We start from the raw sequence: 25,642 nt of genomic DNA on the forward strand, positions 1-25,642 counted from the left end.
CAGTGTGCTCTGGGGACCTTTCCAAGCTGCAGGTGACGGGGCTCTGGAGTTAACAGGGTCTGTTCCTGGCTCTGTCACTGTCTTGTTTAGTGACCATGGGGAAGTCACAGCCCCTTTCTCTGTAACGCTATCTCCAGTGACTCGAGAGCATGAGCACCAACCTCAGGCAGACTGATAAGAAGCAGGGCACAAACCCCAAATTCGGTGTGAGGTCCGTATGGAGATTTCACCAACCAAATATTCAATGTAAACGCTTCAGGCTCTGTAACAGCATTAACATGGAATCACAGACAGTCCTCTTGGGTGATCCCATATATCTCGCCACGCAGCTGAGCTCACCTTCATGACAGATGTCCCTTACTCCAGGGGTTCTCAACCGTTTTCTTTCTGAATCCACAATGATGGAGATTCCACAACCTCCTAAGCAATTTATTCCAGTGCTCAACTGCCCTGACAGTTAGGGAGTTTTTCCTAATGTCCAACCTAAACCTCCCTTGCTGCAATTTAAGCCCATTGCTTTTTGTCCTGTCTGCAGAGGTTAAGAACAATTTTTCTCCCTCGTCCTTGTAATGACCTTTTATGTACTTGAAAGCTGATCATGTCCCCTCTGTCTTCTCTTCTCCAGACTAAACAAATGCAGTTTTTTCAGTCTTCCCTCATAGGCTGTGTTCTCTAGACCTTTAATCATTTTTGTTGCTCTTCTCTGGACTTTCTCCAATTTTTCCACATCTTTCCTGAAATGTGGCCCCCAGAACTGGACACACTAGTCCAGTTGAGGCCTAACCAGTCTGGAGTAGAGTGGAAGAATTACTTCTCGTGTCTTGCTTACAATACTGCTGCTAATACATCCCAGAATTATACTTCCTTTCTTTGCAATAGTGTAACGTTGTTGACTCATATTTAGCTTGTGATCCACTGTGACTCCCAGATCCGTCTCCGCAGTGCTCCTTCCTGGGCCGTCATTTCCTGTCTTGTATGTGTGCAACTGATGGTTCCTTCCTAAGGGGAGTACTTTGGATTTGTCTTTATTGAATTTCATCCTATTTACTACAGACCATTTCTCCAGTTTGTCCAGATGATTTTGAATTTCAGTTCTATTCTCCAAAGTCCTTTCAACCCCTCCAAGCTTGGTATCGCCCGCAAACTTGATAAGTGAAACAGAGAGACTCTGCTACTGGGAAGGTTTCCCCATGTGTCAGAGGGTTACACCCTGGTAGGAGGGGGCTAGATCTGTACTGGGATAAGGTCACTCTGTGCTTCATAGTGTGGCAGAACCTAGCAGTGGAAGATCCTGGGGGGAATCGACATGTGGAAAGGACAGAAACCCTGTGTGAATGCTCTCACATTGCCCTTCTCGCCCTGGCTACAGAATAATGTCCACGTTTTGCTCCAGATCATCCCATCCTCCCAGGGGGAAGGCAATGGCTGCAATGGAGCTGGCTCAGGTAAGGGATTCTCAGGGAGCTGGTGGTGGGTTCTGCTTGGAGGGAGAAAAGCAGTAAATGTGTAGTGTAGTATAGTATAGTAAATGTACAATAATCAGTTTGTGACTCATTTTCTTTGCAAATCTCAAAGATTCATATAAAATAACCTAAACATTTGTCCCACTTCTCTCTAGTTGTCTATTTCTAATTGAATATGCCCTGAGATTTTGCCGCCTCTCTAATTATAACATAAAAAGAAAATCTCAGGTTTACACCTTTTCTCCGATTCTTGAACATGCATATAAAATGTTTGCAAATGGTGCTCATTTCCTCTTTATTCATTTATCAAATTTTCATGTGAAACACTTGGATTTTACCTCCTAACAACAACTGATATAAAATCCCTCTGATTTCCAGCCTTTCCCTTTCATTTCTATGTTATTATCAAATGTCAATTAAAAATCCTTTCATGTTTGGGGCTGTTCCCCATGTTTCTCAATCCCAGCAATTTCTCCTTCTTTGGATGGAGCCTGTTTCCCTGAATCCGTCTCCATCCTGGAGGTTGCAGTGGGTTACATTTCCCAGTGATGGTCTTTCCCCTCTCCTTTGAAAATCATTTCTCCCCCCCTCCCTTATCTCTGTTTAAATGTTTGCTGATGAAAGAGACCAGCCACATATTTAATACCCATCAAAGCCAGAGCCCTCCCCTTTTGGGGATCAGTGGTTCCCAGCTGGTAACGGGAGAGTTGGCTGGACCCTTTTCTCCAGTTGGCCTGGGATAAGGAGGTTGCTGTGAGTGCAGCATAGGTCCAGAAGTATCCCAAACCTCATGGCAAATGGTCTCTGGGAGAGGCTGATTCCCACAGTGTAAGATGCAGCCACCTCTGGGGTGGATCCATGGTGGCCATTATTTGCTAGTGACAGGGCATGGAGATTTCTTACCCTCCAGGCCTTCCATTCTCCTGTTCAAGAGACATCCCCCAGGGCTCCCTCTGCATGTGTGACTGGCCAGCAGGGGGTGGTGATATCTTCCTACCCACTACTCAGGCACTGTGAGGTAACAGTGTTGCGGGGGCGGGGATGGTGTCTGTGTGGGGAGATTGCAGCTGAAGGGACATTGTGGTAGGGGGAGGTGTTTGGATGGCTGGACATTGGGTACCCTAGTCAGGTTGGTGGGTTGTGCCCATCCCTGAGGCTATGGGTCCTGGAGGTGGGTATCGCTAGGGGCCTGGTGGCTGCAGAACAGTGGGGGTGGGTGTCTCTTTGGGGGGCAGAACAGGGGGTTAGAGGGAGACTGGTGCTGTGCCAGGGACTCTGACTCGGCTCCCCCGGCTGGTTCCTGGTTTTGTTGCCGTGCACAGAGCTGGGGGAGAGGATCCCTGGCGCTAGGTCAGGGGATGCCAGGGAAGCAGAGTGAGGGGTCCCACTGAAAAGCATCAGGGAGTTCTGTAAGATAGAGAAAGGGGTCCCAGACAAATGGCAGGGCAGATCCTGCTTGGGGGAGGAGTCCTAGGCAGGCAGTGAGGGTCTCAGTTCCCAGTGGGGGGTTCCCTTGGGGAGGTTCCTGGCTGATGGGGGCTTTTGGTGGGGGGAACTCTTCGGGATTTCCAACCTGACAGTCATGGTCTGGTGGGGATTCCCTGGCTGGTGGGGCTTTGAGGGGTATCTGGGGTCCCTGGCCAGTGACTCTGGGGGGCTGCGTCCCAGGGAATATCTGATGGGCCCCTGGCTGTGGGAACTTCTACTAACCATGATCCTTCTCTCTGATCAACTTGTACCAGAGTCCTGGCTCCAAGCACTGCCCGGCATTCCCCAGTCACATGCCCTGTCACTGTGATAACTTTCTATCCACTTATCAAACACTGTGAGTGTGAAATCACAGATTTTGCTTTTCTCCTCTTTTGAAAACTACAGGAACTTTTGGTTCCGGTTTGGAAAATTTGTGCCACCAGTCCTTGTTCTCGATGTGGGCGGTGAGGGAGGTGGGAAGGGGGTCAGCACTGCCACACAGTGGTCTCTTCCACAGCATTCTGGACTCATTTGTGAAATCTGGTTTGATTGAGACCAATGCTAATCCAGAGTCACTGTATGGAAAGACAAGGAGTGACTCTAGATGGACAGTGAGGCAAATGAGATCAGCAATTCTCCCTGTGAGGAGGGGCTCTCATTAGCTGCTCTCGCTGCAGAGTTAAAGGAGGGAAGCTGCTCAAACGCTCTGTCCCTCTCTGCTCAGGATATTGAGGTTCAGCTTCCTAGGTCAGATGCTGCAGCCTCCATTGTGATCTGGGAGACTAGGCTTGGCAGCTCCTGCTCCTCCAGGAGGGTTCTGTGCTGGGAAGTGACCTTAATTAAAGCTGCTTCTCTACTCGGCCCAGGGGATGACTTTCTCCAGCTGGTCCTAGCCCCGTAGGGCAGCCCTGGGCCCTATTAATACTAAATTCTGAGACAGACATTCCAAGCAACTGAAAGGAACGAAGGGAAAATGCTGGGGTCTGGCCTTAAAATGACTCTACACAAACAGACCCCCCCTCATTTCTCGTCCCATTAGCAATTTCAGGAGCAAATCCAACCATGGGAGAGCAAACTACCCAGGAATGGGACTTTCCTACCAGATGGGCAGGGAGAGGGGATGGGAAAAGGGGAAAGAGAGATCGAAAGGCGCAGTGGGAGAGAAGAGTTTGGAGCGAGATTTCCAGATCTCTGATCTGCCCAGAAAGATGTATTGCTGCACCCTGGATAGAGTCACTTTCCTGTAGAAAAGATGAGAATCAGACAGAGGAAAATCTAGTTCCTGACTCCATATTCCCCCTGCTGGGGTGTGGCTGCCGTGGGGTCAGTGTCTGAGGGAATTCCCCACAGTGACTCCTTTGGTTCTGCTTTTTTCTAGCCTTGTGTTCAGAGACTTTTTTATGGGATGGGGGGAGGGAGAAGGGAGGCTAAACATGTCTCTGGGGGCTTAGCCTGGCAGGAGGGGCCAGGTCTACACTGTACACAGAGATCAAGCCTTTCTCAGCATGGCAGACTAGGGTGTCTATCTGTGGGGAAAGGGCCGGGGGGAATCATGCTGTGAACTGAGTTAGTGTCTTCTGAAACCTTCACAACTGCCCTTCTCACCCTGCCAGGCTGCGGAATAATGTCCATGTTTCGCTCCAGTTCATCCCATCCTCTCGTTGGACAGGGGAGAGAAATGGCTGCAGAGGAGCCAGTTCAGGTAGGTATTATCAGGGAGTTGCTGGTGGGTTCCTCCAGGAGGCAGAGGGACAGCAAATACACCGGAGATGGGAAAGTTTGCACAGTCTGGTTTGCAGGAAATGCACAAGGTGGAGATTGGGAGGAGGACAGGGGTGTGCTAAACCTGCTGGGAGTTAGTTAATAATTTGCCTAGATTCTTGGAACCAGACCCATGAGGTTCGGCAGTGGAAATGCTCTAGTTTGTGGAGCAGAAAATAACCCAGCTCCATGGAGCTGGGAAAACTGACCAGACTCCCAGTGCTGGAGCCCGACCTGAGTAACCAGCGGCTGCTGTGAGATATGAAGGGGGTACCCACTAGTGAGGCTTAGGGGAGATTCCCCTCCCTTCACATCCAGCTCTTCAGAATGGGGAGGGTGTTGGGCTTCCTACCAGGGAGCTGTCCCTGGACCCTGCTAGGGCTCCATCTCCTGAATCAGTCAGTGGCTAGTAGGTGTGTGATGGCTCTGCTGGGAGAGAGGAGGGGCTCTCTCTTCGTCCCCTCCCCCTGGTGTTTCCTGGATGCTCTGAGCAGAGTGGGGGTGGGACTCTGACTGCAATCCACCCAGAGTTTCTGTTTGGCTCCTGTCCCCCATGTATAGGGGGGCTGTGAGTGGGGCAGCAGGTACTGAGTGTTGGACTCTTGCTCTTTCAGGAGCCGGTGACCTTCGAGGAGGTGGCTGTGTATTTCACCAGGGAAGAGGGGGCTCTGCTGGACCCCACTCAGAGAGCCCTCTACAGGGATTTCATGCAGGAGAACTATGAGAATGTGACCTCGCTGGGTAAGGGTTCCTGTCCCGTCTGTTCTTGGAATGGGAAAAGAAGAGAGATGGTTCATGCCAGCCCCTAGTGCCACCTCTACTCTGTCCTGTTTCAGCATCACCCCAATATGCCAGTGACACACACGCTGTCAGAGACCGTCCCCTGCTGCAGGACACTTTGGGAACAGAGCACAGGAACCGTATCGCACAGCGTCAAATATCTCCTGTTTGCTCAAGTAAAACTGAGGGTTAGGTGCAGCATACTCAGCAGAAGCTTCCTACCCCTGACCTCTCAAACCCTGAGCGTTCTCCACCCAGACCTGAATGTGCTTGGGGTGTAATGAGCAGGCTGCTGGAGTCAGAGCTGCTGATCCAGGTTACTTGTCACACAGACAGTCCGTGTGTCCTTGAATGCTGGCTGGGAGTATCCAGAGAAGGAAGCTCAGTGGTGGATTTAGCGTTAGTGAGGCCCTGTGCTCAGCTCCATTTTAGGGGTCCCTCCTTGGGACACAGGCAAGAAAACATTCTTATTTCCCTCCAACCTCCATTTTTCATTCTTTTTTTTTCCTTCCTCCTCCTCCTATAAGCAATAGGAAGTAAGTGAAAATAAACTGAGGTGTATGGATTGTTTTTGTCGTCTAACCGATTTTTCCACAGACCACTTGAAAATTGCTGAGAGTCTTGGTGCACCACTTAATGATCTTTCCATATATTGTTTGTTCCGTTAGCTAACTATTTTAAAGCACTTTGGATAAGAGCCCTTTATTAAAAATTAAAAACGTTGGAGTGCAGTGTCTGGCCAGGAGTTAGGGTGTGGGAGGGGGCTCAGGGCTGGGGCAGGGGATTGGGTGTGGAGCATTTACCTGGAGCAGCTCCTGTTTCATGCGAGCAATGCAGGTGGGGAAGTGGGGGCCAGGAGTCATGGTGGGCAGGAGGCTTCTGGTTGGGGTACAGAAGTCAGGGCTGGGGATGTGAGAGGGGAATGGGGGTGGGGGAGGGAAGCGGTTATGGGTGGCTGCAGGAATCAGAGAGGGTAGGGAACTGGGGTGTGTTTGAGAGGGGTGAAGGAGTAAGGGCTGGGGTGTCCAGGTGCAGGAGTCAGTGAGGGCAGGGTGTTCAGGGTGCAGGAGTCAGGGCTGGGGGTGCAGAGTCTGGGAGGGAGTTAGGGTGCAGGAGCAGGCTGGAGATTGAGATGCACGGTCTGGCCAGATTTTAGGATGCAGGAGGGGGCTCGGGTTTTGGGCAGGAGGTTGGGGTGTGGAGTGCTTACCTGGGGCAGCTCCCATTTGGTGTGAGGGGTGCAGGTGGCAATGTGGGGGTGTGTGAGGGGGTGCAAGAGTCAGAGCATAGGATGAGAGGGCTTGGTATGTGGGAGGGGGTGCAGGAGTCAGGGCTGGGGATTGGGAGAGTGGGCTGAGTTACCGGGGGTTGCTCCCAGCCCCCTAACCTGAGTGGCTCAAGCAGGGGTTTGGGGGCAGGGGGGGTATGTGATAGGGGAGTGCTTTGTAAAGCAGTGAGCAAGTGACCAGGGAGCTTTTCAAACAGGGCTGCTAACAGGGAGTTTCGTGAGGGAGTTTGGAAGGGGAGTGGGAAGGGGGCGAGGTTCTCTTGCCAGTCTCTAAAACATTTAAGCTATAATACAAACTTCTTGATTGAAACAAAAACCCTGTTAACCTAGGTAACTGTAAGAAAGAATGCAGGCAGAAGCCCAGCAGCAGAGTGGGGGCTATCCTGTTTATTACACTCAATGTAGCATGTATGATTACCTGCCCCGTGGGTGGCTGGCTTATGTGTGCATTCGGTGCACGGAGCTCCTGGCCCTCAGAGACCGCGTGGTGGCTTTAGAAGCCAGGATGGTGGAACTGGAGACGCTAAGGGAGGCAGAGAAGTATGTTGATGAGGCTTTCCGGAACACTTGTAGATTTCTCCCACCTCTGGTCTGACAGCCACTGCGCTGTTGAGGAGGATGAAAGGCCCAGAGAAGGAGAGCAGTCAATGGGAGCAGAGGGAAATCTTCCCATAATTGGGACCCTCCTTCCAGATGGTGTTAGGGTCACCTCTTGCACTGAGGTTACCTCTCCAGGGAGGGAACTCCAGTCATTAAGAAAAGGCAGCTGTTAGTAATGGGAGATTTGATCATTAGAAACAGGGATAGCTGGGTTTGTGATGACCGGGAGAACCATATGGTGACTTGTCTGCCTGGTGCGAAGGTTGCAGATTTCTCACGGCATCTATATAGATTTATGTGTAGTGCTGGGGAGGAGCCAGTGGTCATGGTACATGTAGATATCAGTGACATGAGGAAGGGTAAGTGAGACGTCCTGGAGGCCAAATTTAGTCTGCTAGGAAAGAGACTGAAATCCGGGACCTCTATGGTGGCATTCTCAGAAATGCTTCCAGTTCCACACACAGGGCCAGGTAGGCAGGCAGAGCTTTAGAGTCTCCATGTTTGGATGAGATGATGGTGTAGAGAGGAGGGGTTTAGATTTATTAGGAACTGGGGAAACTTTAGGGATGGGGGAGCCTATACAGGAAGGATGGGCTCCTCCTAAACCAAAGTGGAACCAGACTGCTGGCACTTAACATTAAAAAGGTTGCAGAGCAGTTTTTAGACCAAGAGATGGGGGAAAGCCAGTGGCTGCAGAGGAGTTCATGGATGGGACAGAGACTTGTCTTAGAGAAGAATCTAGTGATAGGGATTTTTCTAGTTTTAGTCAGGAAGAGAGGCTGGAAGAGGATAAAGTAGGGGCCAGATCAGACGAGAAGCATTCACGCACACAAGCATCAGATACATCAGAAAAGGGCAGACAAATAAAGAGTGACAAGTTTAAGTGCTTGTACAGAAATGCTAGAAATCTAAATAATAAGATGGGTGAATTAGAGAGCCTCATGTTAAAGGAGGATTTTGACATAATAGGCGTCACAGAAACCTGGTGGACTGAGGACAGTCAATGGGACACAATCGTTCCAGGGTACAAAATATATTGGAAGGACAGAGCAGGTCATCCTCGGGGGGTGGAGAGGGGAGTGGCACTGTATGTTAAAGAAAATGTAAACTCAAATGAAGTAAATGAAACCGCATGTTCCATAAAATCTCTATGGATAGTAATTCCATGCTCTGATAAGAATATAACAATAGGGATCTGTTATCGACCACCTGTCAAAGACAGTGATAGTGAGGATGAAATGCCAAGGGAGATTAGAGAGACTATCAAAATAAAGAACTCCATAATAGTGTGGGATTTCAATTATCCCCATATTGACTGTGTACATGTAACGTCAGGAGAAAATGCAGAGACAGAATATCTCGATACTTTAAATGACTGCTTCATGGAGCAGCTGGTTCAAGAACCTGCAAGGGGAGAAGCAACTCTCGATTTAGTGCAGAGTGGAGCGCAGGATCAAGTCCAAGAGGTAACTGTAACATCACTGCTTGGAAATAGTGACCATAATATAACAACATTTAAACATTCCTGTGGTGGGAAGAACAGCTCAACACTGTAGCATTTAATTTCAGAAAGAGGAACAATGAAAAAACGAGGAGATTAGTTAAACAGAAATTAAAAGGTACAATGACTAGAGTGAAATCCCTGCAAGCTGCATGGACACTTTTCAAAGACACAATATTAGAGGCTCAACTTAAATGTATACCCTAAATTGAGAAACAGAGCAAAAGAACTAAAAAAAAGAGTCACTGTGGCTTAACAACCATGTAAAAGAAGCAGTGAGAGATAAAAAGGCATCTTTTTAAAAGTGGAAGTCAAATCCTAGTGAGGTATATAGGAGAGAGCATAAGCACTGCCAAATTAAGTGTAAAAATGTAATAAGAAAAGCCAAAGAGGAGTTTGAAGAAGGGGCTAGCCGAAAACTCAGAAGGTAATAAAATGTTTTTAAGTACATCAAAGCAGGAAGCCTGCTAAACCACCAGTGGGGCCCCTGGACGATTGAAATAGAAAAGGAGCCCTTAAAGATGATAAAGTCATTGCGGAAAAACTAAATGCATTCTTTGCTTCAGTCTTCATGGCTGAGGATGTTGGTGAGATTCCCAAACCTTTTGTGGGTGACTAATCTGTGGCAATTCCTCAGATTGAAGTGTCAGTAGAGGAGGTTTTGGAACTAATTGATAAACTTAACTGAAACAAGTCACCAGAACCAGATGGTATTTACCCAAGAGTTCTGAAGGAACTCAAATGTGAAATTGGGGAATTATTAGCTATGATTTGTAACCTGTCCTTTAAACCGGCTTCTGTACCCAATGACTGGAAGATTGCTAATGTAACACCAATATTTAAAAAGGGCTCTAGAGGCGATCCTGGCAGTTACAGACCAGTAAGTCTAATATCCGTACCAGGCAAATTAGTTGAAACAATAGTATAGAATAAAATTGTCAGGAACATAGAACAAAAATTGTTGAGCAAAAGTCAACATGGTTTCTGTAAAGGGAAATCATGTCATACTAATCTATTAGAGTTCTTTGAAAGTGTCAACAAACATGTGGACAAGGGGATTCAGTGGACATAGTGTACTTAGATTTCCAGAAAGCCTTTGACAAGGTACCTCACCAAAGGCTCTTACATAAATTATGTTATCATGGGATAAGAGGGAAGATCTTTTCATGGATTGAGAACTGGTTAAAAGACAGGGAACAAAGGGTAGGAATAAATGGTAAACTTTCGGAATGGAGAGGAGTAACTAGTGGTGTTCCCCAAGGGTCACTCCTTGGACCAATCCTATTCAACTTATTCATAAATGATCTGGAGAAAGGAGTAACAGTGAGGTGAGGTGGCAAAGTTTGCAGATGATACTTGTGACAATGCTGTTCTGGTGGGACCCAACTAAGAGTGCCAATTCAGGACAAATTGCTTAAAACAAGGCAGTTGCAGCCCAAGGCTGGTATTTTTCCACCTCTAAGGCAAACCAAACCAGCCAGACAAAGAGGATGTTGGTTTCACCCCACTGGTTAATCGCAAGTCACACAAGCAATTCCCTTAGACACTCCAGTCTTCCAGTATCACCATCAGTGCACTCATCCTGGGGATGAATGGATATGAAAACCAATACCCGATAAAAGAAAAAGGTTCTCTCGATCACAAAGAATCAAGCCCCAGACCCAGATCAATATACACATCAGATCTTACCCACAAATCACGCTGTTGCCAGTCCTTTAGAATCTAAAATCTAAAGGTTTATTCATAAAAGGAAAAAGACAGAGAGGAGAGCTAGAACTCATAGACTCTATGACTGGAAGGGACCTCGAGAGGTCATCGAGTCCAGTCCCCTGCCCTCATGGCAGGACCAAATATTGTCTAGACCATCCCTAATAGACATTTATCTAACCTACTCTTAAATATCTCCAGAGAGGGAGATTCCACAACTTCCGTAGGCAATCTGTTCCAGTGTTTAACTACCCTGACAGTTAGAAACTTTTTCCTAATGTCCAACCTGAATCTCCCTTGCTGCAGTTTAAGCCCATTTCTTCTTGTTCTATCATTGGAGGCTAAGGTGAACAAGTTTTCTCCCTCCTCCTGATGACACCCTTTTAGATACCTGAAAACTGCTATCAATTGGTTAAATGGAATCAATTACATGTAGTAATGGCAAAGTTCTTAGTTCAGGCTTGTAGCAGTGATGGAGTAAACTGCAGATTCAAATCAAGTCTCTGGAGTACTTCCCCCTCTGGGATGGGTCAGTCAGTCCTTTGTTCAGAGCTTCAGTTTGTAGCAAAGTTCCTCCAGAGGTAAGAAGCAGGATTGAAAAGAAGATGGAGATGAGGCATCAGACTTCTATGGGCTTTTCCAGGTGTAAGAACACTTCTTTGTTCTTACCGTGGAAAATTACAGCAAAATGGAGTCTGGAGTCACATGGGCAAGTCCCTGCATACTTTTCTGAGTTACAAGGCATATCTGCCTTCTCTCAATGGGTCAGTTGAATAGCTGATGGCCCTTAATGGACCATCAAGCATGCTAGGCAGAGCTAACACCAACTTGTCTGGGATGTCTCCCAGAAGCACAGCAGAAGTTCGAAATACAGACAGTGTAGAGCCAATACTCATAACTTCAACTACAAAATGATACATACATATAGACACCACAGTTATAACCAGCAACCCATAACCTGGTCTTGGACACCTTATATGACCCCCTTTACATAAGATTTGGTGCCACTACAGGACCTTGGTTGCAACCATGTTCTATATGGTCCCAGAGTATATCAATAACGTCACAATACTAAACTACTCAAGATAGTTAAGACCAAAACAAACTGTGAAGAACTTCAAAAAGAGCTCTCAAAACTAAGTGACTGGGCAACAAAATGGCAAATGTGTATAAATGTAAAGTAATGCACATTGGAAAAAATAACCCCAACTATACATACAATATGATGGGGGCAAAATTAGGCTAATCAGGAAAAAGATCTTTTTGTCGTGGATAGTTCTCTGAAGACATCCAGCAGTGTGCAGCGGAAGTCAAAAAAGCAAACAGGATGTTAGGAATTATTTAAAAAGGGATAGACAGTAATACAGAGAATATCTTATTGCCCTTATAGAAATCAGTGGAAATAACGAATTTAGACCCCATCATTCTGTATGTATAGTTGGGATTGTGTTTCCCAATGGGCTGCACTATGTGTTATCCTGACGTCTAGTACTGCTGAGATCCTGCATTCAGTAATATCCCTGCCCTTCCTGTTCCCTTTCTCCACTGAACCCCACGCTTATGTTTCCAGCTTCCCCAGGACTCTCTCTTTGTCTCTGGACCTCTCTGTCAGCAAGAAGCAGTGCCAGGGAGACTAATTTCTGGGACGTGGATTTACTTTGTGTGTTTTAGGAGGCTTTTTGAAATTGAGTGTCTGTGACATAAAGCACAGTACGATCTGGACTGTTGAACAGCTCTGTTCCCTCAGTTCCCCAAGCTGGGGTGCCTTTTCCACTGCTCTACTGTGAGAGCAGCCACTCCTGGGCAGTTCACAGGCAGTCTCCAGCATGTAACTCACTCCCAGCTACACAGTTTTGAGTGCTGCTAGTCAGTGACTCACAAATTACAGTACCTCACAGGAGAACCCCAGAAAATTCTCTGCTCCCAGACTTCCCCCAGAAGTGTGCATCTTGCACTGTCCAGCACACTCCTGAAGAATGGGAGCTCATATGAAATCTGTTGTTTCATCAGTGGAAAGTGACATGCACCAGCCTTGTTATTCCGAATGGAGTTTCCAACACACTTTAATCTAAACACACTGGTTTGATTAAAAAAAGGAAACAAAATTATTAACTACTGACAGAAAGATTTTAAGTGACTATAAGTAATGAGGCATAAAAGTCAGAATAGTTTATGGAAGAAAAGCAAGATAAAACACAAACTAATGTTTAACTAACAAACCAAAAGGGATTTATAACAAATGTTTCTCTCAACATCTGCTGAGACAGGCTGGTTTTCCTTTCAGCCAGGGCTCCCCCTAACCTGCCCCTGCCGCCCACATTCAGTTCTTCAGAAGTTGTCATGAGCAGAGGAAAAGGGGAGAGAGAGAGTCCCATGCATTTTCCTCACCTCTTTTTATAATCCAGTCCTTTATACTAGAAACCACTTCAGTTCCCAGCTGAGTCATGGTGCCAGGCTGTCATAGATACGAGCTTGAAGTGTCGCTGTGATGGAATGTAAATGTCATCTTCACACCTTCCCCCTCCTGGAGAATGGCTGTTTGACCAGCTGTTTGCCTTGCTGTCTCTGAGGAACTTAGGGTTAGGGATGCAGCTTTTTCAGTAACATCATACTGTAAAATCTCATAACTTTACATACAATGTTGCTACACATTTTAACAGGAGGATATTGAGTAGATTATGTCTTTTCAAATGGTACTTCACAAGCCATACAGTGATAAATGAACGGGAGGGGAGGGATCTCCCTTTTATAAACACCCAGCCAGCCAGTTGGCTGTAAAATCCCTGTTGTTGCGAGTTCTCTGCTTGCTTTACCTTTAAAGGATTAACAAGCCAACAGAGTTTTGTTTTTTTAAAAAAAAGTATTGAGCACCTGACCAAAAGAGCCAATAGAAAGGCTAGAACTTTGTTAAATGGGAAAGTAACTTTCCCTTTGTCTGTTCTCCGGAGGAGACATGGAGTAGCAATGCTGTGTAAGGCTTGAAGCAGGTATGAAAATTCATTTTTCATACCTAGAAGAAATGATTTGGATAGGGAATGTTTGGACAGACACATTCAGGTTTTCTTTTTTAATTTTGGCTTTCGGATCTCCTCTGTGCTGTTTCAGATGCTTTTGTTTGCTTGTAAGCTTTAAGGTGAACCCCCAAGAAAGCCAGAAGCAAAAAGCCTACATTCCCGATGTATTGTTTTCCTTTTCAATTTTAATAAAAAATTTACCTCTTTTAAGAACAGGATTGGATTTTTGGTGTCCTAAGAAGTTTGTGTGTGTTGTTTGATTAGCTGGTAGCCACAGCTAATTTCCTTTGTTTTCTTTCTCAGCTCTTTCCTGGAGGGGAGGTGAAAGGGCTTGAGGGTGCCCCCAGAGGGAAGAATTCTCAAGTGCTCCTTCCTGGATCCAAGGGTTTGGGGTTTTTTTGCATTTGGGTGGTGGCAGCATTTACCAAGCCAATGTCAGAGAAAAGCTGTAATTTTGGGGATTTAATTCAAGCCTAGAGTGGCACAAATTAATTTGTAGAATCCTGTCGGGCCCCCACTTTCTGTACTCGGAGTGATAGAGTGGGGATTCAGCCCTGACACATACTATGAACAAAATTGATCATAATTTTCTAAAAGGGTGAACATAAGGGAACAGACTTGCACAGTGTGTGTCTGTGCGTTCCCAACATATAGGTGAGTATTACAGTCCCTCATAAGCAGAGTGTTCGGCATCTTCAAACACCTGGGGAACCGGTCCTGGGAATTCACTGGTTTATTAAGTGACACTATATGGAATTGAGAGACACTTTATATTATTGTTATTATTTTATTATAAATACTGTGGCAAATTGCCGGTACTGTTATGCTGGGTCTCACGCTTTCTCTTCTTTGGGGAAGGTTCAGGGTGTCATTGCTTGCCTCTGAATCGGTATTTTAATTATCCCCCTAGTGTCCTTGAGGAGGGGAGTGGAGTGGGAGGGACCTGGGCCCACCCTCTTCTCCAGGTCCCAGCCCAGGGGCCCTGAGGTTAGTGGTGAACCACTTGAACTGGCGGTTCCTTCTCCCTGCTCCTGCCCTTCAGCTTGTGGGGGCTTCCTGCCCTCCCTCTTTACAAGCCAAGTGCCCCTTATCTAGGGTCTTGGACTTCTTAGCCCACTGCAGCACTTCTCCAAACTTTCCACTGCTTCCCTTCAAACTGTTCTCTGCTCCAGTACCAATCCTTTCTGCTCCAACTCCTTCCCTGTCTGATTGGAGCAGGGGTCTTTATCAGGTGGCTGACTGCAGGTGCTCCAATTGGCTTCAGGAGCTCTAGTTAATCTATAGCAAACTTTCTTCCCTCTACAGGGAATAAGGCTCCCTTCTAACCCTGTCCTGCTGCCCTCTGGCCATGCTGTATTACACTGTGTACTGAGAACTGCAAGGCTTGTCCATGCCATGTGCTGTGAAGCTTGTGTTCGGGACACCCGAAGTAGAAGCCACTTGGCAAAGGGAATATAAAGGGCATCTGCATCATCTCCATTTTGTCTTCAATCCCCCTTCCTACCTCTAGAGCAACTTCTCTACAAACTGAAGGCTTGAACAAAGGACTGAATAATGTGGATGTGTACCAGGGAGCCGTTCAAGCCAGAAACTCACCAATACTGCTAAGAACCAGATGTATAGATTTCTGAATGTGTCTGACTGCTTTCCCATTTAACAACTCCCCTTTTCTTTCTTTCTTTTATAATAAACCTTTAGTTTAGATGCTTTCTTGCTTATAAACCTTTACTTTAGGTGCTAAGGATTGGCTGGCATCACAGTATTTTGGGTAAGATCCAAACCCATAATGACCTGGTAATATGGCTGACTCTGGGGTCAGAAGAACACTTTGTTTATGTGAGCAGAGTTTTTAAATAACCTCTCACTGTGCTGGACCTAGGTGCTGATTGGGAGTCAGAGAACTAGAATGCAATAAAGGGGGCCGTGTGATTTCTTTTTTCAATTTCTCGATAACCAGTGTGGGGGATCAGAAGCACAGTTCGTGACTGGTTGGTGAGTTTAACTTCCGTGTTAACCACCAGTTTGGGGAGCCTCTGCTCTCCCTTTTTCAGCCTGCCCTGGTCTTGGCATTTTCAGTGAGGACTAGCCCAGGCATACCAGGTCTCACTAAGTATTAAAGTTAAATTAATAGAATGTTTTTTATGACAAAGTTTGATGAAATCAACAGAACTCCTTTGTCTTCTTTCATCTGAGCAGGTTTTCCAGTTTCCAAACCTGATGTGATCTCCCAGCTGGAACAAGGGGAAGAGCCATGGGTCTCAGACCTGCAGGGTTCAGAGGGAAAACAGACCCTGAGATCTCCCTGCGGAGGTGAGGAAACATTAAACCAACTGTGAGTGTGAAAGTGCCTGAAGAAAACATCTGGGATGCCCTGCAAAGCCCTTGAGAGCTCTCTCAGTTCATTATTGTTGCCAGCAGGGGTCATATCCTCAGGGTAACTATAAGTCATGGCTTCCTGTTGATTCTAGCAGACACAAGGCAGTAGCTTCCTCTCTTCCCCCTGAGAATTTGGATGGGATTTAAAAGCCAAATTAATCCCCTTCTCTCTCCTGTTTTGGGGAAGAATATGAGGGAGTTCAGTTTGTGATTTTTATTTGACCTCCCTCCAGCACTTAGTTTGTTTTGGCTTTTCACTTTTCATCCCTGTTTGAGGTTTCTGTCTTTTTCACAGCAGGTGATGCAATGACATGTGAGAAAGAGGAGCAGAATTCTCAGCAGAAAAATGTTCAGCAACTGGATAAACACAGAGCATTATTGCAAAGATCAAAAAGCAATGTATCCAGGAGTCATGAGGAGGAAAAATCCTGTGAGATTCAGCACAGACCAGAAAGAGAGCAAGGAAACCAGCCAGGACAGAAATTGGGTAAACGTATTTCCTCTCAGGGAACTCAGAAGGACCTCAAGGAAGCCACAACAAAGCAGGAAATCATCATTGGAAAGAGAAAAAATGCATGCACAGAGTGTGGAAAAAACATATGTGACTACTCAGCCCTTCTTAATCATCAGAGAATCCACACAGGCGACTGGCCCTATGAATGCTGTGAGCACGGGAAAAGCTTCACTGACAGATCATCCCTTTCTGTTCATCGGAGAATCCACACAGGGGACAGGCCCTATGAATGCCGTGAGTGTGGGAAAATTTTCACTTACAGATCAGGCCTTTCTCAACATCAGAGAATCCACACAGGGGAGAGGCCCTATGAATGCAGTCAGTGTCGGAGAAGGTTCATTGAAAGATCAGCCCTTTCTCAACATCAGAGAATCCACACAGGGGGGAGGCCCTACGAATGCAATGAGTGTGGGAAAACCTTCGCTAGCAGCTCAGCCCTTTCTGTTCATCAGAGAATCCACACAGGGGACAGGCCCTACGAATGCCGTGAGTGTGGGAAAACCTTCGCTAGCAGCTCAGACCTTTCTAAACATCAGAGAATCCACACAGGGGAGAGGCCCTACGAATGCCGTGAGTGTGGGAAAACCTTCACTAGCAGCTCAGCCCTTTCTGTTCATCAGAGAATCCACACAGGAGAGAGGCCCTACGAATGCTGTGAGTGTGGGAAAACCTTCACTAGCAGCTCAGACCTTTCTAAACATCATAGAATCCACACAGGGGAGAGGCCCTATGAATGCCGTGAGTGTGGGAAAACCTTCACTAGCAGCTCAGCCCTTTCTGTTCATCAGAGAATCCACACACGGGACAGGCCCTACGAATGCAATGAGTGTGGGAAAAACTTCACTAGCAGCTCAGCCCTTTCTAAACATCAGAGAATCCACATGGGGGAAAGGCCCTATGAATGCTGTGAGTGTGGGAAAACCTTCAATCGCAGCTCAAACCTTATTACCCATCAGAGGATCCACACAGGGCAGAGGCCCTATGAATGCTGGGAGTGTGGGAAAAGCTTCCTTCACAGCTTTCACCTTTCTAGACATCGGAGAATCCACATGGGGGAAAGGCCCTATGAATGTTGTGAGTGTGGGAAAACCTTCACTAGCAGAACAGCCCTTTCTAATCATCAGAGAATCCACACAGGCGACTGGCCCTATGAACGCAGTGAGCATGGGAAAACTTCACTCACAGATCATCTCTTTCTGTTCATCGGAGAATCCACACAGGGGACAGGCCCTATGAATGCCGTGAGTGTGGGAAAAGGTTCATTGAAAGATCAGCCCTTTCTCAACATCAGAGAATCCACACAGGGGGGAGGCCCTACGAATGCAATGAGTGTGGGAAAACCTTCGCTAGCAGCTCAGCCCTTTCTGTTCATCAGAGAATCCACACAGGGGACAGGCCCTACGAATGCCGTGAATGTGGGAAAACCTTCGCTAGCAGCTCAGACCTTTCTAAACATCAGAGAATCCACACAGGGGAGAGGCCCTACGAATGCCGTGAGTGTGGGAAAACCTTCACTAGCAGCTCAGCCCTTTCTGTTCATCAGAGAATCCACACAGGAGAGAGGCCCTACGAATGCTGTGAGTGTGGGAAAACCTTCACTAGCAGCTCAGACCTTTCTAAACATCAGAGAATCCACACAGGGGAGAGGCCCTATGAATGCCGTGAGTGTGGGAAAACCTTCACTAGCAGCTCAGCCCTTTCTGTTCATCAGAGAATCCACACACGGGACAGGCCCTACGAATGCAATGAGTGTGGGAAAAACTTCACTAGCAGCTCAGCCCTTTCTAAACATCAGAGAATCCACATGGGGGAAAGGCCCTATGAATGCTGTGAGTGTGGGAAAACCTTCAGTCGCAGCTCAAACCTTATTACCCATCAGAGGATCCACACAGGGCAGAGGCCCTATGAATGCTGGGAGTGTGGGAAAAGCTTCCTTCACAGCTTTCACCTTTCTAGACATCGGAGAATCCACATGGGGGAAAGGCCCTATGAATGTTGTGAGTGTGGGAAAACCTTCACTAGCAGCTCAGCCCTTTCTAATCATCAGAGAATCCACACAGGCGACTGGCCCTATGAACGCAGTGAGCATGGGAAAACTTCACTCACAGATCATCTCTTTCTGTTCATCGGAGAATCCACACAGGGGACAGGCCCTATGAATGCCGTGAGTGTGGGAAAAGATTCATTGAAAGATCAGCCCTTTCTCTACATCAGAGAATCCACACAGGGGACAGGCCCTATGAATGCCGTGAGTGTGGGAAAACCTTCACTAGCAGCTCATCCCTTTCTCAACATCAGAGAATCCACATGGGGGAAAGGCCCTATGAATGCTGGGAGTGTGGGAAAACCTTCACTAGCAGCTCAGCCCTTTCTAATCATCAGAGAATCCACACAGGCGACTGGCCCTATGAACGCAGTGAGCATGGGAAAACTTCACTCACAGATCATCTCTTTCTGTTCATCGGAGAATCCACACAGGGGACAGGCCCTATGAATGCCGTGAGTGTGGGAAAAGATTCATTGAAAGATCAGCCCTTTCTCTACATCAGAGAATCCACACAGGGGACAGGCCCTATGAATGCCGTGAGTGTGGGAAAACCTTCACTAGCAGCTCATCCCTTTCTCAACATCAGAGAATCCACATGGGGGAAAGGCCCTATGAATGCTGGGAGTGTGGGAAAAACTTCACTAGCAGCTCAGACCTTTCTAAACATCATAGAATCCACACAGGGGAGAGGCCCTATGAATGCCGTGAGTGTGGGAAAACCTTCACTAGCAGCTCAGCCCTTTCTGTTCATCAGAGAATCCACACACGGGACAGGCCCTACGAATGCAATGAGTGTGGGAAAAACTTCACTAGCAGCTCAGCCCTTTCTAAACATCAGAGAATCCACATGGGGGAAAGGCCCTATGAATGCTGTGAGTGTGGGAAAACCTTCACTAGCAGCTCAGCCCTTTCTAATCATCAGAGAATCCACACGGGGGAAAGGCCTTATGAATACCGTGAGTGTGGGAAAATTTTCACTTACAGATCAGGCCTTTCTCAGCATCAGAGAATCCACACAGGGGACAGGCCCTATGAAAGCAGAGAATGTGGGAAAACCTTCTCTTGGCACTCAGCCCATATTAGCCATCAGAGAATCTGCAAAGGCGATGAACACCATAAAAACCTCTAGGGCTATCACTTTTTTTCTTTAATACTTTTCCTGATTCCCACATAATAACTTTTTAAATCTGTTTGAACGGTTTGCAGCACTGTTATCCCTCAGCTTGTCCAGATGAGTGGCCCATTTATGCCTTTTGTAGTTTGCCTTCTTTTGTGACAGGCCCATTTGTCCTTTCTGTCAACTCAATTATCCCATGAGTAGTTGGAGTGTGCCGTTCCTATGAGGAACCAGGGAGCGTCACACTTATACCGTTCCTCCTATTGCAAAGTTATTGTTAGAGTCACCAATGATACAGATTATATCATTGCCAGTTGTTCTCACGTTGCTCTGGGTTGTGCTGAAGAGCAGTTATATTGGGAATTTTTCATATTATAGTTAAATAAAGAGGAGCAGGGAGGAAAAGTGTCATTTCAGCCTCTGACACTGGAAAGAGATAGGGTGACTCAGAGATTCCCTCCTTCCCCATCACTCCAGAACTGTTACCTTTTGGCTTCCCTTTGCAGAGTTTATTTTCATCACATTCTATCCCTCCACTTCTCAAAGTGTCATATGAGGAAGAGTTCTCAACTGTCTGTGCTTGGAGATGATGCTTTGATTTCTTTAATCCTCTATCAGAGTCGCTATGACTGGAGATGAAAGTGTCAAAGACCTGGGAGGGGAATTTAAATGGATCCCAAACATAGTGTGGTTATTTGGCATTTAAATTCCAGGTTTCATCTATTGGTAAAGCCACTTCTGGCAAAGGGACTATTTTTCCCCCATTATGGAGATGCTAGGATATTTACAAAATTGTAAGTAACATAACTGACTATTGAGAGAGTGCTGAGTGAAGCTGCTTTGAATGGATCAGTGGAGAATGTGATGGGAGAATCTCTTGTCCTGATTTGGAATAATCAGATGTAACCTGCTCTGGAATTTCTCTTGATGCTTTCATTGTCATGTATTCTGTCTCTCTGTGATGTGGGTTTCTATCTTTCCTGAAGGCTGTTTGCTCACCTAATTGGATATTAGTTCAGTTTGATAGGACGTAGCTCAGATTTCTTGGAGAATTTAAGAGAAATTAGGACTTTAGGAAATGGTCATTTGTTACTTCAGCTTTGCTTTTACCACCCCTCCATGATGACACAGAGAAAGTTCAAGTGCAGTTCTGTCAACAGTGGAGAACTCTCCAATTCACTGCACATGCTAACCAAGAAACAGCAGTGATTGAAAATCTCATTCGGAAATGGGGAACAACAGCAGAACCCCAACTAACTGAAGGAAGTGCATATGATCACACTGTAGTTCAATTCTTTAAGTCAGTATTTTCTCAGATGATTTGGGGAGAGAATTCCACATTGAGTGATTTCTAACCTGGCAAAATGCCCGTGTATTTGGTTCCTGAAGCATTTTTGTAACCCATAACCCACAGAAGATCTTTCCTAGCTAATCGTATGGTATTCGGAATGCTCCCCTTCATGCTGCAGATGTGGAGGAAAGAGAAGTGGTATTTTTGTTGAATTTATCCTTAATAGATGCTCAAAATGTGTATAAAATGAAATCAATGTTGGAAATCTAATAGCTGCAGAAAAATAGCTCTTGTAAAATAGAAATTCTAGCTCTGGTAACGAAGATTCTGATCCAGGCCTGTATCCAGTCCCTACTGCAAGAATATCCAAAAAATATTGTTTCACTTCATAAATACAGTTGTGTGGCAGTAAATGATGACCCCAAAGTTTCATAAAAGCAAAGAACGCTGAACAAAAAAGTGTGGGAAATACAGATGTATCTGAGAAAATGGCTTGGAATGAAGGAAGACAAAAATTGATCAGTCGAGAGAAAAGGCACTTTCCCCCTGGTTTGGAGCTTCTCTCACAACTACTGGAATAGAAAACCTAAGCAAATGGTGTTCTATTGTTGCAAAGGAGATTGAAGTGAGGCCGTTTTCTCCAGATAAAAGAAAATGGTCATGTCAGGAGTGGGATTTGAAACCACATCTCTGTGCAGAGACCAGAACACCTAAGAGATAGGAAAAGAGAGTCTTAAAATTGGCACTTTAGACCAGTCCACAATCCTAATGCTACAAAGGATGTGACTTATCAACCCTAGTTTTCATTAATATTTGATGACACTCTTTAGGGAGGTTGAGATGGCACATCTCTTTCAACTCCTAGAGACTTTCTACAGCACAGCTGATTTTTAGACACACTCATCCGGACCTAAAGTTACACATTTCCTGGAGCTCCATAAGTTCTGCGGTGTTGGAAGCTCCCTGCTCACGTTTTAAGTGAACAAAAGATGGTTGCTGGCATGCTGAGAAAGTAATAATGACCCTCAAAATCCTGCCCTGGGGGCCAGACAGTTAAGCAACCAGCATCCACAACCTCTACTATGATAGCATCCTGTCCGGAAACAGTTCACTTATCAAGAGCTGGGGTGTGAAATCCTCATTTCTTTGTTCTATCACTGTAGTCTCCACTTTCCTATTGCTTGTCTGTATAATCTCTGTCTGGTTCTGTGATTGTTTCTGTCTGCTATATAATTAATTTGTTGGATGTAAACTAATTAAGGTGGTGAGGTATAATTGGTTAGATAATCAGGTTACAATATGTTAGGATTAGTTAGTTAAACGTCAGTAAAATGATTGGTTAAGGTATAGCTAAGCAGAACTCACTTTTTACTATATAGTCTGCAGTCAGTCAGGAAGTAAGGTGGGGAATTGGAATAGGGGTAGGGGAATTGCAATTATGTTTTGCTAAGGTGGGGAATAGGAACAGGGAATGGGAACAGGGACACAGGCAAGGCTCTGTGGGGTCAGAGCTGGGAAGAGGGATACTGAGGAAGGAAATTGGAATCATTGCTTGCTGGAAATTTACTCCAATAAACATCAAATTGTTTTCACCTTTGAACTCCATGTATTGCTGCCGTCTGGTCACGCAAGAAGGCCCAGGGAATGTGAGGGTGATGGGATAACAAGTACGTCTTTCAGAGTGTGAAACCAGTACCAGTATCATTAATCTTACCTAAGCCGTGGTTACATAGTGCTAAATGAAAGGGAAGATTGTTCTGTCAAGGTAGCTATTACAGGGATGGAAAACCCCTCCACTCACTGTAGCAACTGTCTATTCCACAGTGCTGGAGCGGAGTGAGACTAGATCTGGCTGCAGTTTGACGCTGTGGATGTTCAGGCACCAAGACAACAGCAATGACCACACACTAATGCTACCATAGTTGGCAGGATTTGAACCTGCATAAGGAGACCCCAATGGATTTCTCATCCATTGCCTTAACCACTCAGCCACAACTACTTGATGTACAGGGGCTTCACTACACAATGATTCTGTTCTCACAGAACTGTCACTTCAAATTGCTCAGACCAGCTCCCCCAGCACACTCCTGGCTGTGCATTAGTGTAAGTGTGTCCGTGGCTGAACAACAAGAGTTCCTGCCCATTTCCCTTCCAGTCGGAGCGTGGTTAGAGAGTGTTTGCGGTTAACAACATTGCTATTGATTGTTGTTCATTCCCCACACTGACAATTCAGACCGTCCCTTTCCTATTTGAATCTCCACCAGATCAATGGCCGGGGGCAGGATTTCTCTGGGGCACTGAAATATTTCAGGGGATTGGTGCGTAAGCTCAGCCTTGCATCCATTGATGATGTTTCGTGGACTGAGAACAGCAGCGTAAAGAAAGAGCTGAGCCAATATCTCACTGTCGGAGGTGAAGGTGGCCACGTCCTCTCTGTCACCTCCAGGGGAATAAGGCAACGCTTCAAAGGAAAATGTTAGAAATGGTAGGGGAGAATTAGGAAAGGAAAAAGCCCCTTTTCTCAGGAGATACAAACTCAACTCCCTCCTGTCTCTTATCACCAGTGGATTTTGCCTCCCTCCTTGTGAGGTGTAAATAAAATAAAGAGGAGTCAAGGTGATTTGACGCAAACAAAGATAAGGCTAGTCAAGATAAAGGTACAGAAAACTGGGGGAACAGAGGAAAATGCAAACAATTAATACAATGAAACAGTGACTGGGTTTGGGAGCTTAACGCTCAGGCCCATAAACCCTCCCTTGGAAACTGGAAAACACTAAATGATGCTCCAGCACAGAAACCTTTCCCCACTGTTCAGGTGCAGTGGATCCCATGTGCCGGCGTGATGCCCAGGACCTTCCACTATCCGGCTGATTTAGAGCCGTTGAGGAGGAGCACTGGGGAGTCCAGACGACGGTTGGGTTTCGTCGCTGGCAAGGAGGCCCTCTGTGATGCTGGACACCAGGAATGCAGGATGGCAGGAATGGTGGTGACAGGCCTCCTATTCCTCAGTCTCACGGTGGGACCGAGGGAGTTCTTCACTCTCCAGCTCAGGAGCACTGTGAAGACCCGACCGTGGACGGGTGACTCAGAGATTCCCTCCTTCCTCATCACTGCGCAACTGTAACCTTTTGTCTGAGCCAGACAGAGTTTATCTTCATCACATTCTGTCCATCCACTTCTCAAAGTGTCATGTGATGAAGCATTCTCCATTGTCTGTGCTTGCAGATGATGCTTTGACTTCTTTAATCCTCTATCAGAGTCGCTATGACTGGAGCTGAGTATCAAAGACCTGGGAGAGGAATTCAAATGGATCCCAAACACAGTGTGATCATTGGGAGTTTAAATCCCAGATTCCATTTATTGGTAAAGCCATTTATTGGTAAACAAGGTAGCTGTTTTGTCCCCCATTATGGCACAAGTTTGAAATATGGGTAGCATAGAGCCAATATTCATAACATCAACTACAAAAATGAAACATCCAGCAATAGGAGGGAGGGATACCTCAGTGGTTTGAGCATTGGCCTGCTAAACTCAGAGTTGTGAGTTCAATCCTTGGGGGGCCACTTGGAGATCTGGGGCAAAAATTGGTCCTGCTAGTGAAGGCAGGGGGCTAGACTTGATGACCTTTCAAGGTCCCTTCCAGCTTGAGGATATTGGTATATCTCCAATTATTACCTTTAGCATAATTATAATCAGCCAATCAGAACCTCTCCATAGACCCCTTACACAACAACCTTTCTACAATATTGGCTACAAATATAGAACAGTGGTCGCAACGGTGATCTATACAATTACAGATTATGTCAACATCACAGGAGGTGACACAGCATCGGTGAGACTGATACTAGAATCCTGCCTCTAATTGTGGTCTCCTCATTTGAAAAAGATGTGAAATTGGAGCTGGGTCAGCAAAGAGCCACCAAATGTTCTGAGGGCTGGAGAAAAATGCCTTCTAGTGAGCTCTAATGGTCTCATCTGGCCATAACGTCAACTAATTTCTGAAAAACTGTGTGTAGCATTGGGAGCAGCATCTGATGTTTTCCTGTCTAGCCGGCTTGCTGCCTTGAGTGGGGTGATCCACAGGGAGTAGCTCAAACCTCCAAAGTGCCTGGCCAGGGGCAGGACATTGGCACAGCAAGGGAGGAGTGTGGCAGTGACATCACAAAGGCCTTTTGCAGGACCTCAGACTATTGGTCAATGGTGGTGGGGAGGTAGTGACCTCACAGAGAGATGCTGACATCAGCCAGGCAGGACAGGGGCAAGGGACCAGGGAAACCTCAGAGACCCCCGTGGCTTTGCTTCAGCAAGTCTCCTCCAGGTCTCTCTTTGAGGACTGAGAGAGTATTTGGGTTCACATACATGAGCGCCAGGAGGAACCTCTTCCAAGTTTTCTCCTTCCCTTTTAGTGATTTTACTAGAAAACAGCCGTCCCTGTTTAGAAGGTAAGAGCCTTCTCGAGGTTTGAAACCTGTTCAGTTTGATCCATCTGGTGACAGTTGAATTCTAGGTGTGGAAAGCACGAGCTTAAGGAGGCAGAATTTTATTGCGCACCTGGGATTTCTCCCCTTAGAATCACTGGGGACATTAGGGTTTGTCCTTTTTGTTTCACCTCTTCCTCCATCCCTCCCTTCCTCCTTTCTCTTCTTCTCTTGCTTCCTTTGTCCTTTTACCTGTTCCCCTCTAAACACCAGGAGGGTGTGTGTGTGTGTGTGT

At 46.3% G+C, this 25,642-nt stretch overlaps 1 protein-coding gene across 1 annotated transcript in view; it reads left to right on the top strand.

Annotated features, from left to right (window-relative positions):
- The window catches only part of LOC127039361 (zinc finger protein 345-like), a 255,743-nt gene extending 235,930 nt beyond the window's left edge, over window positions 1-19,813 (top strand). The window contains exons 3-10 of the mRNA XM_050932929.1: window positions 1,394-1,445; window positions 4,547-4,635; window positions 5,309-5,435; window positions 15,781-15,894; window positions 16,256-16,603; window positions 17,863-18,534; window positions 18,702-18,869; window positions 18,953-19,813. Of these exons, the coding sequence (XP_050788886.1) occupies window positions 4,558-4,635; window positions 5,309-5,435; window positions 15,781-15,894; window positions 16,256-16,603; window positions 17,863-18,534; window positions 18,702-18,869; window positions 18,953-19,650 (2,205 nt within the window). The 5' untranslated portion in view covers window positions 1,394-1,445; window positions 4,547-4,557 and the 3' untranslated portion in view covers window positions 19,651-19,813. The remainder of the gene's footprint in view (window positions 1-1,393; window positions 1,446-4,546; window positions 4,636-5,308; window positions 5,436-15,780; window positions 15,895-16,255; window positions 16,604-17,862; window positions 18,535-18,701; window positions 18,870-18,952) is intronic.
- Window positions 19,814-25,642: the final 5,829 nt, after the last annotated feature.

The sequence above is a fragment of the Gopherus flavomarginatus genome, chromosome 23 (genome assembly GCF_025201925.1).
Source record: "Gopherus flavomarginatus isolate rGopFla2 chromosome 23, rGopFla2.mat.asm, whole genome shotgun sequence".
NCBI classification, from domain to species: Eukaryota; Metazoa; Chordata; order Testudines; family Testudinidae; genus Gopherus; species Gopherus flavomarginatus.